This window comes from Plecotus auritus (genome assembly GCF_963455305.1).
Source record: "Plecotus auritus genome assembly, chromosome: 6".
Classification (NCBI taxonomy): Eukaryota; Metazoa; Chordata; class Mammalia; order Chiroptera; family Vespertilionidae; genus Plecotus; species Plecotus auritus.
Window position 1 is genome coordinate 168,889,719 of NC_137773.1, and position 15,107 is coordinate 168,904,825.

Sequence of the window (15,107 nt, forward strand, 5' to 3'; positions counted from 1 at the left end):
TAACTCTGATTATGGGCGAGGCCCCAAATTTAAATTCTTTGAGGGAGAGGTAGTGAGCCCACAGGGTCTCAAAATAACTCACACGCCAAAGTAGCCCATCTTGGGGAGGCCTGTTCTGTACCGCTTCTCAGACCTCTTTCAGACCTGACTCATAAACACCTCCTTATGAACGTCCACCTCTCTCTCCCCGTGTCTGCGACACCTTAACTCCACACCTACACCTTCGTGGGTGTCAATATCCAGGGCAACCTTGAACGCCAAGAGCTAAAGATGGTGGAGGCTCCATCATCCTGGCCCCTCCCTGGGTCTGGACCCGAGTGGAACAGAACTCCCTACCCTGCTCCCTCCTCCAGAGGAACAGACTATGGGAACGAGAAATAAAGCCAGCGGTGTGAGACCACAGAGGTTTAGGGGTTTTATGTTGATAGTTTAAATTTTTTTCTTGTTAAAGATGATTGGTAGACAATCGAGCTATTAGCAGCCCACGAAGGTGTAGGTGTGGAGTTAAGGTGTTGCAGGTGATGATAAAGTGACTGAGAACTAAGAGGTCTACTGCCTTCACTAAGGGGAACCTAGAGGTTTGCTGCTGACTAGGATGCTAGTGGCTACCTCAGTTTAGGCCGCTGTCACAAAGTGCCATAGATTGGGTGGCTTACAAACAACAGGCATTTATTTCTCATTGTTCTGGGGGCTGGAAATCTGACATCAGGTGCCAGTATGGTCGGGTTCTGGTGAGAGCCCAGTCATGCGGACTGCTGGCCTCTAGTGTCCTCACCTGGCAGAGAGCAGAGAGGAAGCAGACTCTGGTGTCATGGATAAGGGCACTAATCCCATTCATGAGGGCTCCACCCATATGACCTCCTCTAATCCTAATCACCTCCCAAAACCCCACCTCCCAACATCATTACATCAGGGAGTAAGGTGCCACATAGGAATTTTAGGGGAGACACAAACATTTAGTCCATAACATTTAGTCAATTAACATGTTAATAGAAAACTAAGCTATTTCTTAGAAACTAGGAGGTTAACGACTAGGAAGTTGACAACAGATAATGGAGATATTCGGTGACATTGGCCTAGGTTCCCTCTTCTCAGCTATTTCTCTCAGCCTGTCCCTGGTCAGCAGCTGCCCTGTGTCCCCCTGTCGGGACCATCTGACAAAGCCGCTCTGGCCTGCCCTGGCCTCGTCCCATCACCAGGTGTCTGACCTGTGGAGTCAGATGAGACCTGGGTTCAGCAACCTTGGTTCTTGAGTGCTGGCTGAGAAAAGAATTCAGAGCCAAGACTCAAACTCGCTAGAGATTTACTGGGCAAGCAAAGAGAAAGTACACTCGAAGAGGAATTTCAAGATGCCCTGGTGTGGGCTAGGGCTCCTTTTAGCCCCTCGGAACGGGGTTAAATGCTTTCCTCTTCCAGCTGACCTATCAGGGCCTGTCCGGTCATCTTCTGTCCTTGCGTGGAAGTTAGATGGGCTTCCTCTGGCCCCCTTGTTTTCCGCTAGGGGTGGGGGTCTACCACAAGTTAGATGGGCTTCCTCTGGCCCCCTTGTGTTCCGCTAGGAGTGGGGGTCTACCACAAGTTAGATGGGCTTCCTCTGGCCCCCTTGTGTTCCGCTAGGGGTGGGGGTCTACCACAAGGCTTCACCATGTACCAGAGGAGAAAAGGTCAGGAGAATCCCGCTTGTATGACCAGAGGCATCTAGGGTGGAGAAGGGTCCTCAGGGCGAGGTTCTGATTAACAAACTTATCTCCAATGCTTGCTCACACTCTGCCCTGGTGACCTTCTGCACCTGGCCCATCGTCCTTGCTCTGCTCACGTCTGTCTAACTGCTACCACATTTCCAGTGGAAGGGACAGGCCTTTTCCCGGATGAATGACATGCCAGACCCAGTGAAGGACATCACCCTGGGCAGCCCCCTCTCCCATTGACCCCACAGTGTCCATGACACCCACTGCGCACAGCCCTCACCTGTGTCTGAAGAAGAGGGGCCCAGGTCTGGCTCCCCTGGCTCTGAGGGCAGCCCGTGAGGTTGCAGCTGCGGCAGGCGTGGCGATGCGTTCTCCTGTGGGTGGGACCCCCCCTCAGCCCCGCCAGATGAGGCTCTTCTGTCCTGTGTGGAATGATCTGGGAGGACACTGCCCAGGCTGCTGTGAGGCCAGCAGCTGCCACAGCCCAGGCAGGTCTCCCCACCCCCCTTCCACAGGATGCTCCTAGCGGTATGTGGGGTTGAGCAAAGGTGACCCCCTGACTTCTAGATCTCACTGATGGGACCCAAAGGAGGCTCTGTATATCTGTCAGAGGTGATGGCTTTGGGGAGTGGTCTGTCCCAGGCTCCCAGAGAGCCCAGTCCTCTCCCCAGACCCGGGCTGAGCTGGGTGCCTCGGAACACGGGGTGGTGCTCACCCAGGTGTGCACCCCCAGCGAGCGTCTCCCCGCCACGGATCAGGAAGGGGGAGCTTGGCAGGGTGCTTTGGGGACGCCTAGAGGAAAAGTCAGAAATGGGGCTGCCTTGGAGAACGCAGGAGGTTCGAGGGCTGGCTGGCATAACGGCCTGGGGGAGCAATGCGGAGAATCTTGGCTCTGTCACCTTTTCGAGTGTGGACTTGAGCAAGGCCCCTTCTATGGTAAACACTTAGGACGGGCATTGGCACCAATGGCTCCTCCAGGAATGGTAACTATTCCAGCTGCTGATATCGGGGATCACGCCGTGGCTCCGGCATGCTGGGTGGGGGCGAGGGCATGCTCTTCAGAGGTCAAGCAAGGACTGGAATCCAAGTTCAGGGCCGAGGCGCAGGGGAGTGAGTCACGAGTGCTGGTGTCCAGGCCGCAACTGCAGCGGCTGGCTGCCACCTCCCCTCTGCCCCTCCCACTGTGGGCAGGCGGAGACTGATGAGGCCTGGAGTGGGGTCAGCCTTCTGCACAATCCTCGGCCCACCCTTGGACCGGAGCCTCTGCCCACAGGACTGGCCTTTCCTGGCCGCTCCAGGCTCTCCCTCCCGGCCAGCACCCTGGGGAGATTGATTGCCTTTTGCTCACTGTTGGTCACCCCAGATTCCGGTCTTCAGACTCATCAGCTTGGACGAGAGCCTCCAGCCGCCCACCCTCTGGGCGTCAGACAGGGACCCAGCCCCAGAAGCAGATGGTTCTGCTTGTTCCTCTCACAGGAGGAAGGGAGAGCAAACTCTCCTCGTCAGGGGGCTCACAATGCAGCAAAGTCACCCCCTGATGCTGCTGGCAGGACCACCGGGTTTTTCCTAAAAGTAGGGGGAGGGGCGCTTTACATGAAATGAGCACAGATTGGGGGGCAAGAAGTGTCATCTCTTCTCAAGCGAGTCCCAGGCTCTATGAGCCAGTTTTGTCATTTGTGGAGGGGCCTCCTGGTTTGGTCGGATCCACCACCTGGAATCCCACGGCACAGCACCGAGCCACAGCCACAGCGAGGGCGGCCAGAGGCAGCCAGCTTGTTCAGACTCCCTCCGGCACCGTAGCATCAGGCAGGTTCTGCCAACGGGTCCAAAGCCTCCAAGTTCAGGTTCTCGTTTTCCTCCACAGGCCTGGGTCCCATTTGCACCCGGGATGCACCTTCTCTTAAACTTTCCCTTTTCTTTTTTTCTTTTTAAACTATTTTTAAATGTTTTTATTGATTTTTAGATAGAGAGGAAGGGAGAGGGAGAGATAGAAACACTGATGAGAGAGACACATCGATCGGCTGCCTCCTGCACATCCCCTAGTGGGGATCAAGCCAGCAACCCGGGTATGTGCCGTGAACCCAGGACCTCTTAGTCCAAGCATGTCAGATTCTCGGGACGGAGGGTGGCGGGGTCTCTGAGGCATGCGGCCCGCAGCCCGCGCGCGTTCGATATGCTTGTCTTAGTCCATGGGGGCGAAGCTCAATCCACTGAGCAACACCAGCCGGGAACTTTCTCTTCTTTTCGACCAAAGATAACAGACATCAGCCTATTCTTCAGGCAAGGTCAATCATTCATAAGCCGCTTCCATTTACCAAGAACTCTCGCCATGCGCTTTACACACCCCATCTCCCTTTATCCTCATACCCCTGGAGTTATTTTTACTCCAACTTACAGCTGAGGAATCAAGGTTCAGAGAGGTTCCGTGGCTTGCCCAGGCCAGGAGGTTTTCAGCGACCTAACCCCTGGGTCACACAGCCCAGGTCTGGCTGAGTGCAGAGCTCGCGCCCTGGCCCGCCACATCGCCTTGTCCACCAAGAACGGGAGTCTCATGAAGGGAATGTCTTCTGTCCTGTTCTCAGGTTGCAAGGTCCTCAGGCTCAGAGGTGAGAGGGAGCTCCCGCACCTGCCCACGCCGAGCGACTGCAAACAGGAGCTTCAGGGGCTGGGGCTGGCTGCTTTGGCTTCCGCTTTTCACAGGAGAAGGCGTATCTTTTCCTAACGGGGGGCACGTCTCCATGGCAGCCAGATGCCCTGACTGGGAGAAAAAAGACCTCAAGGGGACGGGTCTTCAGCTCATTTGGAGCGTCACAAAATTGTACATTTTGATGTTTTCCTCCCATTACTGAACTACTACATGGCCAAGGAAATTTGAAGATGCCAAAAAGTGAACAGAGGGAAAAGATAACTTGTAGGACTCTTCACCGGTGATCTGTGGGAAAATTTCCTTCTTTGTAAAGGTCAGAATTTAAAAAAATGATGGTTGGAATTGCATTTATACATATACTGCTTTATTCATGAGCAAATCTCCATATTACATTCTTTTAAAAACCACCCTGCCCAGCTAGAGTGGCTTAGTTAGTTGAACCAAAAGGTTGCTGGTTGATTCCCAGTCAGGGAACATACTGGGGTCGCAGGTTCAATCCCAGGTCAGGCCACATAGAGAAGGCAACCGATGGATGTTTCTCTCTCTCCATCTCCCTTCCTCTCTAAGCATGTCCTTGGGTGAGGATTCACACACACACACCACACCTTGCTTTTCGTACCCAGCGTCCTCAGGTGTGTGTGTAGGTTGAGATGAAGCATGCCTATGCTGCTTTTAGGTCTCAGGGATCATTTCACTCTCCTGGGCAGACAGCTGTGGTACCGTTTGCTGTGGGGCTTCCCTGGCACCGCGTTCCCTGTGCACCCACACGCTTCATTCATTTCTCGGATAGAAATAACGCTGACATCGACCTTGAGCTTGGGTCTCCCGCTGGGTTGGCAACACCTCCAGCCCTAAGGAACCCACACTGCCCGGCTTCCCGAGGGCGCTGCCTTGACTGCCCGGCTTCCCGGAACCGAGGACCTCACTGGAGGGGAGCCCCAGCGACTCTGAAATGCCGGCTTTCGGCCAACACCTCAACTTTCCCAACTGTAGTACTTTCAGCAAGATTCAAGAGGGGACTGGTGGCCCAGGGGGGGCTGGGAGGGGATCTGGAGGCCAGAAGATGTGGGCTTGGATCCTGACTCTTCTACTTTTTAGCTGTGGAAACAGCAAATTACGGAAGCTCGGAGCCTGGATTTCTTCATATTTATGAGAGATACTTCCTTCCCTCCAGGGTGTTTGTGGGAATTAAATGACATAATGCGAGGGAACTGGTCGAGTCCAGTTTTGACCCCATCGAGGCAGTTAATAAAGAACTGAGATCACTTCCTCCCCCTCCCCACCCCCAGGGAGGAGAGCTCCCAGTTCGGCTTCCACTGTACTCTCTCCTAGGGCCACTAAGCTCTGGTTCCAAAGCTTCCTGCTCTCGGAGAAAGTTCTCCAAAGCCGCGCAGGTCCATCCAGGAGCCGTGAGGCTTTCCTGGCCCTGGCTCTGGCTCGACTGTGTGCAGACAACGGGCTCCCTGCCCTCGTCTTGTTGACGGGGGTCAAGACCGCTCGGCTTACGGTGGGAATAAACAAGACAAGCAAAAACACCCTTCACTCCTCGTACCAAATATCCTCACCCGTTTGCTTATATTTCGTACGTGTTTGCTGGCACATGGCACGGGCTGTGTGCACTCAGGCCGCTCTGGAACGCCTTAGGTGCCTGCCTGGAGCTGTGGCCCTGCCTTCCCTCCTGGTCCTAATCTTCCCAGCTCACTCCATCAGGCTGCGCTTCTGGACCAAAGGCAACCCACTGAGGCTGGACACGAGGGAGAGGAAGGACTGGTTAGACATCCTGGTTCAAAGGCAGCGATGAACCTGGCGGCTCTCCTGTGGAGCCTTCCGGGTTCCGGATGCCCCAGCGGCCCCTCAGAGGGTCAGTTCGATCAGGATTTCTGGGCATGGGGACCAGGCACAGTATTCAGTCCGAGCCAAGTTTGAGAGCCAGTGACTTAATCGCTGCTGCTAATGGGCTGCCTGTTCCCCATGCGTCTCGCTTTATAGCTTCCACGTGGAGTCAGGCTCACAGCCAACGCTCTGATGGTGACGGAGAGCCTCAGTCTGGTCCCGATTAACTCCAGGATCACACAGCTGTCCCGGAGTCATACATGACAAACACTTTATTGCATTAAGAAAGGCATCTGTTAACTGCTGGGCCGCAGGGGGACCGCACCTGAGGCCACTTCAGAAAAATGGCAGAGAAAAAACAGATTTCCAGCATCACAAAATGGCCAGCCTCTCCTCCACTCTCCCCACTAATACTCATCAGTGGCTACGTCAGTTCTGGTGGGAGCACCGAGTTGCTGACTTCACATAAAACCAGGATGATCCTAGTTCGCCACCAACACAGGTGCGCTCCTGGCCTCCTCCCAGCAGCCGACTGCGGCAGCTCGAACACAGGAGGCAACGCCGGGTGGCGCCCGTCCCATCCTCTGTGGTGAACCGGCTCTCCTGTGGCTGGCTAGGGACGGTCTCAAAGGCAGCGTCGCCATCTGGGGCCCAGTGAGCAGACTCCCTGCGGGGCTGCGGTGGCTCCGCGGTTGGTTCCATCCGAGGCTGGAAGCGGCTTGGTTCCGCCTCGCTGCACAGCAAATGTTCCACCCCGAGGGGGCGGTCAGCCAAGCGGCTCCTCACTCAGGGTAGGAAGTGGTGCTCCGCCCGGCGGTTGGCGGGCGCATCCAGTGGGGCTGGGGAGCATGCCACCTACGGGGCAGAGCTGAGGAGCAGTGGGGACGCTGGCATAGGGACTGGCACCGCAACGTCTGAGGGGTCCAGCGTCCATCCGTGTGCTGTGTGTTTGGGCCCACACGGCTTTCCCATCTAGCCTGAGCGAGGAGCCAGCCACCACGATGCCCAGGCTGCTACCCGTTCAGAGGGACTGTCCACGCTGCTCCTGAGCCTCGTGGGGCTGCACAGTTGACCTGCACGTTTCTGGGTATCCCTAAGGGGTGCCATTTCTGGATCCAGAAGCACCAGGCTGCTCGAGAGGCATGGTGCTATGCCCATCACTTCCTGTGCCCACCCGGCCGTCAACTGGTGGCTTCAATGGGGTCGATGGCTTCCTCCACCGGGTAGTGTGGGGGCAGGCTGCCCGCCCCCCTCACTCATCTTTCTCCTCTGCCCACCCTCACCCTGCACCAGGCCACACCACAGGGCGCACTGCTGACGCCCATCTGTCGGAGCGTGAAGGTAAACATTCAGGACTTCTGTCTTTCCCTGCCCTGGCCAGCATCTTCTTCGTCGTCCAGGCCTGGGCGGAGGTCCCTCGGGGACCGGTGGGGTCACTCCTGCACCAGGAAGTTGATGAGGGCCGTCCTGGGCGAGAGGAAGGCCTTCTTGATGCTGCGCCCCTGCAGGAGCCTGGCGCCCAGCTCGCTCTGCAGAACGAGCTCATGGACTTTGTCCTGGTCCTGGGCCACGTGCTGGGGCACAGGGACTTTGCCGCAGGCTTTGTTGTTGATCTGAGGAGAAAAGCCAGAGACAAGCAGTGCTGAGAGGCAGGCAGGCAGGCAGCCAGGTGCCCAAACCCACTTCCTGCAAAGGGCCCGCGGTCTGTTTGGGGAAGGGAGTGTGGGGAAGGAAGAAGGCCAAGGCAGCACCCGGCTTCTTGGAGGACAAAGTGCAATGAGAGCGCGAGGAGTGAGAGAAAGTTGATGTAGCCTTTCTGCAACACGGTGTTCAGAGAGGGGCCCTCCATGGCCGACCTCCACACCATTACCCCCCACCCCGTGCCCCCATAGGAACCAAGAGCAGCTGAATGAACCGAGAGAGGTGGCGACAGTTGGAAAGGAAGATAATCACCCTGTAAGGCGGGACAGGTTTATTTTCCCACTTTCCAACCTGAGGGCATGAGGGTTCTATGTGCAACATTGGTACATGGTGACCTCAGACAGAGGTGCGGGGGCGGAGGAGAAGGGCGGGCAGGTGGGATGGGCCAGAAAGGCCACAGAACCGCCAGACAGACAGGACAGGCCCTGCCCCGCAGGCCCGCCTGCGCTGGGGGCTGCAGGAACCACTCACCAGCACGGCCATCTGCACGACGTCGGGCGGCTGCAGGAACTGCGGGTCCACAGCCGGCCACGGCTGGAGCAGCACGCTGGTGTCCCAGGCGTAGTGGGCGCAGAGTTTCCTGGGCACCAGCGCCAGGCCTGCAAGGTCAAGGCCAGAGGGTCACTGAGTGCACGTGAGGCTCCGGAGGCTGCACCACGGCTTTTCCGAGCCTACCAGGCGCTCCCCACTGACTCCGGCCTGGCTTATACCCAGGCTACAGGCAGCTTTTCCTCACGGTGCCCGGAGCTGCGATGGATGGACACGCGTTCTAGGGAGACGGGGCCGCTGGTCCCTGCAGTTCTGTCGGGGACGGAACGCCTCTGTGCTGAGAGCGGATCCCCAAACCCTGAGCTGCTGGCTTCCTCTCTGGGCGGAAACTACGGTGGTCTGAGGGCCCCACGGCTTCTCTCCACCTCCAGGCGGCGTTCCCGCCAATCATGGCACTGGAGAGAACTGACCTTGGCTCAGCGTGGGTCAGACACGCAGAGGCAGAGGAATGAACCCCCGAGGGCTTCCTGCTGCACCCTGAGCTGGGGCGGTGTGCCCAGGCGCTCCGTGCTCCGTCTGCACCCACGGGGCTGCAGGGCCAGCTGTCGGTGCCCGGGCTTTACCTGGGGCGCCCACAAAGGAAAGCTCTGATTTCGAAGCCTCTGCAGATCCCGTGAGCACAGGAGATGCCCCCGAATGTGCAGGATGCCTGGGCATTACTTAAAAACACACACAGTTGCCAAAACCGGTTTGGCTCAGTGGATAGAGCGTCAGCCTGCAGACTGAAAGGTCCCGGGTTCGATTCCGGTCGGGGGCATTTAACTTGGTTGCGGGCACATCCCCAGTAGGAGGTGTGCAAGAGGCAGCTGATCGATGTTTCTCTCTCATCAATGTTTCTAACTCTCTATCCCTCTCCCTTCCTCTCTGTAAAAAAATCAATAAAATATATTTAAAAACACACACACACAGTTAATTTTCCTAATTTTATCCAACCAATCCTCTTCCCTATTGGTCTGTGATGTTTCTTTTACAACATATTATCCTAGAGATGGCTCGGGACTATTCCCTGCGAACCTACTTGACGTGCCCGTCTGCGATGAGGTGGAAACTCGGGCCTCAGTGTGAACCAACACACCCTGCTGCCTTCATAGGGAAAGCCTCGACACCAAAAGCTACGGCTGTCCTGTCTCCGCTGTGCGCTCAGTGACACCCCGATGTACCTTCTAAGCACAGGCTCCCTATCTCGTCGAGGACTGTGTGTGACAGACCGGCAGGGCCACGGGCCGCGGGCCACTCTGAGCAGCACTGGTCCGATTTATCCTGTTGGCCGCGTCTTGATTCTGACGTTAGTACCACAGGCGTCCCTGCCGCAGCTTTGTCTGTTTTCCTATCGGGCCCTCCGCAACCTCGTGCTGCCCGTCAATCTCGGGGAAGTGACGGCCCCTCGGGCCTGCGATCGAGTGGTGGACAGGACAGGTCCCTGGGCCCCACTGGCCCCTGGGAGCTGGGGCTCCTGTGCTCGCCAACGAACCTGCTTTGCTTCTGAAACATGTGCCTCCAGGCAGAAGCAGGAAGTAGCTGCCCGCCCGTTCCTCAGAAGGGAGCCCGTTGACACTCACATCTGAGTAGAAGGCGGAGGTCACGGAGCGAGATGGCCATGTCCTTATTTTAGCAGCTGGCCCAGGCTGGCGGGTCCTGTGACCCAGCCGCACCGGGAAGAACTCCAGAACCTCCGCAAGGCATCGCACAGGATGCTGCCAGATGCGAGGACCTTGGCAGAAGCTGTGACAAGTTCCCCTTTGAGTGAAGGAGGAAGCCCGGCCTTCCTGGAGCAATCCGGATGCGTATTTATAGCGGCCGGGCCCGCGAGTTTCCATACGGACGGAGTGGGCCGCCCTGCCCGCGAGGAACAGGAACCCCCACCGGGCCCTATGCAGACTCTGCCTCCCGCTCTTCTTAGGGAAGCAGAGCCCCTGACATTTGCACAGCAAATACGCCGGTTTCCATACGTCAGGCAGGTCAGGGCGAAGCCGGCCTTGGGGAAGCATGTGGAGAGTCTGAGAGCAGCTAGGAAGTGGCAGGCCTGGCACACAAGGCCGCCGTGCAGGGCCAGCCTGGCCCATGGCCCACCCTCTGCCCCCTCTGGGAGAGCTGATATCACTGACCTTCCCGGGAAATAACTGAATCAAGCCCCCTCCCACTCGGAGAGCTGGCGAGGTAGAGCCACCGGAAGAGAGTGTCGGGTGGTCACGGCTCCTGTGGATGCCAGGCCTCCCCAGGGCCAACCTCAGGCCTGCCTCATACACACAAGGGGGGACGTGGGGACGCTGTGGCGTCTGACCCCCCTGCCTCGTCCAGCCCTCGCAATGCCGAGGAAGTGGACAGGAAGCGAGGCCGCATCACTTTAGCCTCTGCCCACAGCAGCCCTGCGTGCCCTGGTAATAGACCCAACTCGTTAACACAGGTGTGTGCCTGGCGGCCTGTGGCTGAGGACACAGCAGAACTGCAGGCTCAGCGAGTGTCAGCTGGGAGCCTCGATGCCTGGGACCGGGACCCTGGGCTCAGAACAAGTGTTCACACCTGGGGCCCTTGGCACCCCCACCTGTCTGAGGGGCGCCCGCCGTGGCTGGCATCAGTGTGCGGGACTGAGCTCCAGGAGCTGGCTGAGACGTGCAGGGCCTGTTCGTGCCGTTTCCTGGGGAAGAGGTCCCTCACGGGGATCAGAACTGCGTTGTTGGCGAAACTGTTTCCTGGAATCTCACACCTGCAGGCGCTTCCCAGCTGCGCTCGGACTTTCTCCGTGTGCCTCCCCAAGGCCAGCTCCCACCCTGACCTGCGTGACGTACAGAAACCGTGGTCTTTGCCGTGCAAACGTCAGGGGCTTCTGCTTCCCTAAAAAGAGTGGGAGGCAGAAACCCTGCACAGAACCTGGTGGGGGTTTCAGTTCCTCGCTGGCAGGACAGCCCATTCCCATCGATATGGAAACACTTATTTTTATTTATTATTATTATAATTTTTAGAGAGAGTGACGGGAGGGGGAGAGACAGAGAAACATCGATGTGAGAGACACATCAACTGGTTGCTTCCTACACGTGTCCCGACTGGGGGTCCAGACGCAACAGAAGTACATGCCCTTGATCGGAATCGAACCTGTGACCTTTCAGTCCATGGGCTGGTGATCTAACCACTGAGCAACCAGCCAGGGTTGTCTGGGTCGTCTCTCGAATGCTGCTAGTTCTTACATTTCCATGCCTCCTTTGTCTTCACTCTTGGAATGTGTTCAACCCTCATAAAGTCCCTACTATTACCTCCTCAACTCCCTTTCCTTCTAAATCACTACCTCAGTGCCACTGAAAATCACAACTCCCCCAGTCCAGGGCTCACAGAATCCATCACAGAACCCCCCTCCCCCACCATGGCTGTCCCCTCACTTGGAGCTGGTCAGGACAGCACCCAGTCACCACTTCCTCCTTGTGGTTCCCTGTCTCTTCGGCTCCCTTTGGTCTCTGAAAGACTGAATGACGTTTTTGGTGGTGTGTGTGGCCAATGGCACTTATTTTAGGAGCCGGTGCTCTCCATGTGACTTCCTGGGGCCTCTGGTCAGCACACTTGGGAAGGGCCGCGGTGAGTTCTGCTGCTTCTCAGAGGCCCCCGGATAAAAGCACTGTGTCGACCCAGCATTCTAGGCGGCCCGTCTCCTGCGAGCTCCTGTAAAACGCCCAGCAGTCACAGGAGACCACTAAACACAAGGTTTGGGGCCCAGGGCCTGGGGCCCGCACAGCCACCTGCACAGCACCTGTCACTTCATTTCCATTTCCACCAGGGGCCACTGCGGGGTTCAGCGCGGCCCTCCTGCACCTGCCAGGCCCGGGGACTCGGGCGCTACAGAGAGACACGCCGACAACCCTTGCTTTCCTAAGTGAACTGAGACTCATTTGGGCAAAATGCTTTAACGGCAAATAAATTCCATTCTTTTCCTTTTAACAAAGAAAAAGGCTAAAACCTTATACTATTTTACGAAATAGTTCCATATTAAAATTACAAAAAATGGAGACAAGAAAAGGAAAAGAATTAACAATTAAAGAAGGTGGCTTAATGTAGAGAATGTCCAAATTATTGTTTTTTTAATATGTCTTTTTAATTGATTTCAGAGAGAAGAAGGGAGAGGGTTAGAGGGATAAAAACATCAATGAGGAGAGAAAATTGATTGGCTGCCTCCTGTATGCCCCACATTGGGGATCGAGCCACAACCCGGGCATGTGCCCTGACCAGGAATAGGACATGTCTCCTGGTTCACGGGTTGAGACGTTCAACCATTGAGCCACGCTGGCTGGGCTCAAATTATTTCTTAAAAGGAGAAGATGCGGGCATTGCAGCGATGGCCTTTCAGAACCACCAGCGGGCCCTGGAAAACGGCCTCGACAGGTGCCCCAAGACGGGAAAGCACAGGGAGCCCTGCCTTCGGCTGTCACCTGAGAGCACAGGTGACACAGCCCACCTGCCTGTGCATGGAATCACCAGGAGTGATTACAACAGATCCTCCCACCCCAGAACCCAGAGCCCGATCTCCAAGGGTGGGGGGGCACAGGCGTCCACACGGAATCACCCGCGCCTCAGGAGGTCGCACCGGCTGCGGTACCCCGCTGAGGGATCAGGGGCCTGAATCGCAGCCTCAGTGAGTGCAGTTTAGATCTGCACTGTACGTCCGGGGCCCCTTTCTCCATCTGTGAAGTGGGACTAACCACGAGTTTCTATCTTAAAAACATGACATGGGAGTGCCCTAGCCAGTTTGGCTCAGTGGATAGAGCATAAGCCTGTGGACTAAAGGGTCCCAGGTTCGATTCCGGCCAAGGGCACATGCCCGGGTTGCGGACTCGATTCCCCTCAGTAGGGGGTGTGCAGGAGGCAGCCAATCAATGATTCTCTCTCATCACTGATGTTTCTCTCTATCTCTCTCCCTTCCTCTCTGAAATCATTAAAAAAAAAAAAAAATCAGCCCTGACCGGTTTGGCTCAGTGGATAGAGCATTGGCCTGTGGATGGAAGGGCTCCCGGTTCCATTCCGGTCAAGGGCATGTACCTTGGTTGCGGGCACATCCCCAGTAGGGGATGTGCAAGAGGCAGCTGATCGATGTTTCTCTCTCATCTATGTTTCTAACTCTCCATTCCTCTCTGTAAAAAATCAATAAAATAAAAAAAAATCAATAAAAAACAGAAACAAACAAAAAAATGACATAGGGGCCATGATATGTGGGCGCCAGAAGGCTGGGTGATGGGGAGGACTGTTCTGCGGTGACATCGGTATTCACACTGTCCCAAAGCAGGAGGTGTCTTCCCCTTTGGGCAGGGTGACCACAAAGCACCACTGTTCCGAGCACAAGAAAGAGAGCACAGATGCCAAACCCCGGGCCCCTGGCAGAGGGCATTTGAGTCCCGAATCAAGTTCTGCTAGAGGCTCGAGCACGTTCTGGGGAGTAGTGACTGGTCAGGCGAGGACGCCCACCTACCTGCCCAGAGCTCGGAGGTTATGTGAGGGGCCATCGGAGCGGCCATCACCAGCAGAGCACACAGAGCGTCCTCGAACTCGGCGCTGTGGAGGACGACCCTCTGAGAAGCTTGCTGCGGGAGAGAAGAGAACACGGATGGGAAACTGAGGAGGCACGTAGGAGACGCACGGCAAGCACGCCAGGACGTAGCTGACGTCTAGACACTCCGCAGGCTGGAAGCAGCCCTCTGGACCAGGCGTACTGGCTCTGGACCAAGAACTTTCCCCATTAGATGACAGTGTTAAAAAGAGCTTCAGCCCTAACCGGTTTGGCTCAGTGGATAGAGCGTCGGCCTGCGGACTGAAGGGTCCCGGGTTCGATTCCGGTCAAGGGCATGTACCTTGGTTGTGGGCACATCTCCAGTAGGAGGTGTGCAAGAGGCAGCTGATCAATGTTTTTCTCTCATCGATGTTTCTAACTCTATATCCCTCTTCCTTCCTCTCTGTAACAAATCAATAAAATACATTTAAAAAAAAAAAAGAGCTTCAGCTGACCAACAACACATCCACTGCTCTTAACGGAGCACTTCCTGTGCCCTCGGCCTGACGCCCACTCCTTCAGCTCTCACACTGCCCTCTGAGGGCGGCGTTCTTACCCCGCGGGGCAGTGGGAGCAGCTGAGGGTTAGAGGGGAGCCATCTCCCTGGGCACATGGTTAATGTCCACCCCAGTTTTTATCTATCTTCTAATATGGCATGTTTAACTATACTAAACGTGGCAAGCTTCAGGTAGTGCCATCTACAAATCTCTTCCCCTGTTCTTAAAAGCTTGGAGAGGGCTTCATTATAAAAAGCATGTGTTCATAGTTTTAATAGTTAATAGTTTAAATGTATTAATACCTTTTATTTTCTTGTCCAAACAACTAACCCCTTGCCCAAGCTCCATTTGTTGGCAAGTCCTTCACCCGGCAAGAAAAAGGATAGTCACTTGCCCCAAGACGATGAGGCTGTCCTGCAAAGGCTGACGTCTGTTCTCAGTGAGAGCAAACCTGACTGGTCTAAGCTACAGGAATTAAAATGTTAATGATGCCGGGGGGGGGGGGGGGGAGGGGGGGGGCGGGGGGGGCGGGGGGGAGGTAGTCACAGGAGCCCAGGCAGTGGGACAGGAAGAGGAGGCACAGCGGGAAGGCTCGGAGGCGGAGGCCGGGGCTGCTCCTGGAGTTGTCCATCCACCACTAGGCCTCTGTGTCCTCATCACCAAAATAC

General features: G+C 56.2%; 1 protein-coding gene across 2 annotated transcripts in view; it reads right to left on the minus strand.

The window, feature by feature from the left end:
- Nucleotides 1–4,679: 4,679 nt before the first annotated feature.
- The window catches only part of LARS2 (leucyl-tRNA synthetase 2, mitochondrial), a 114,592-nt gene continuing 104,164 nt past the window's right edge, over nucleotides 4,680–15,107 (minus strand). For both annotated transcript variants that reach the window (XM_080676625.1, XM_080676624.1), the window contains 3 exons: nucleotides 13,865–13,976; nucleotides 8,341–8,468; nucleotides 4,680–7,781 (listed from right to left, as the gene is read on the minus strand). In XM_080676625.1, the coding sequence (XP_080532751.1) occupies nucleotides 7,602–7,781; nucleotides 8,341–8,468; nucleotides 13,865–13,976 (420 nt within the window). In that variant the 3' untranslated portion in view covers nucleotides 4,680–7,601. The remainder of the gene's footprint in view (nucleotides 7,782–8,340; nucleotides 8,469–13,864; nucleotides 13,977–15,107) is intronic.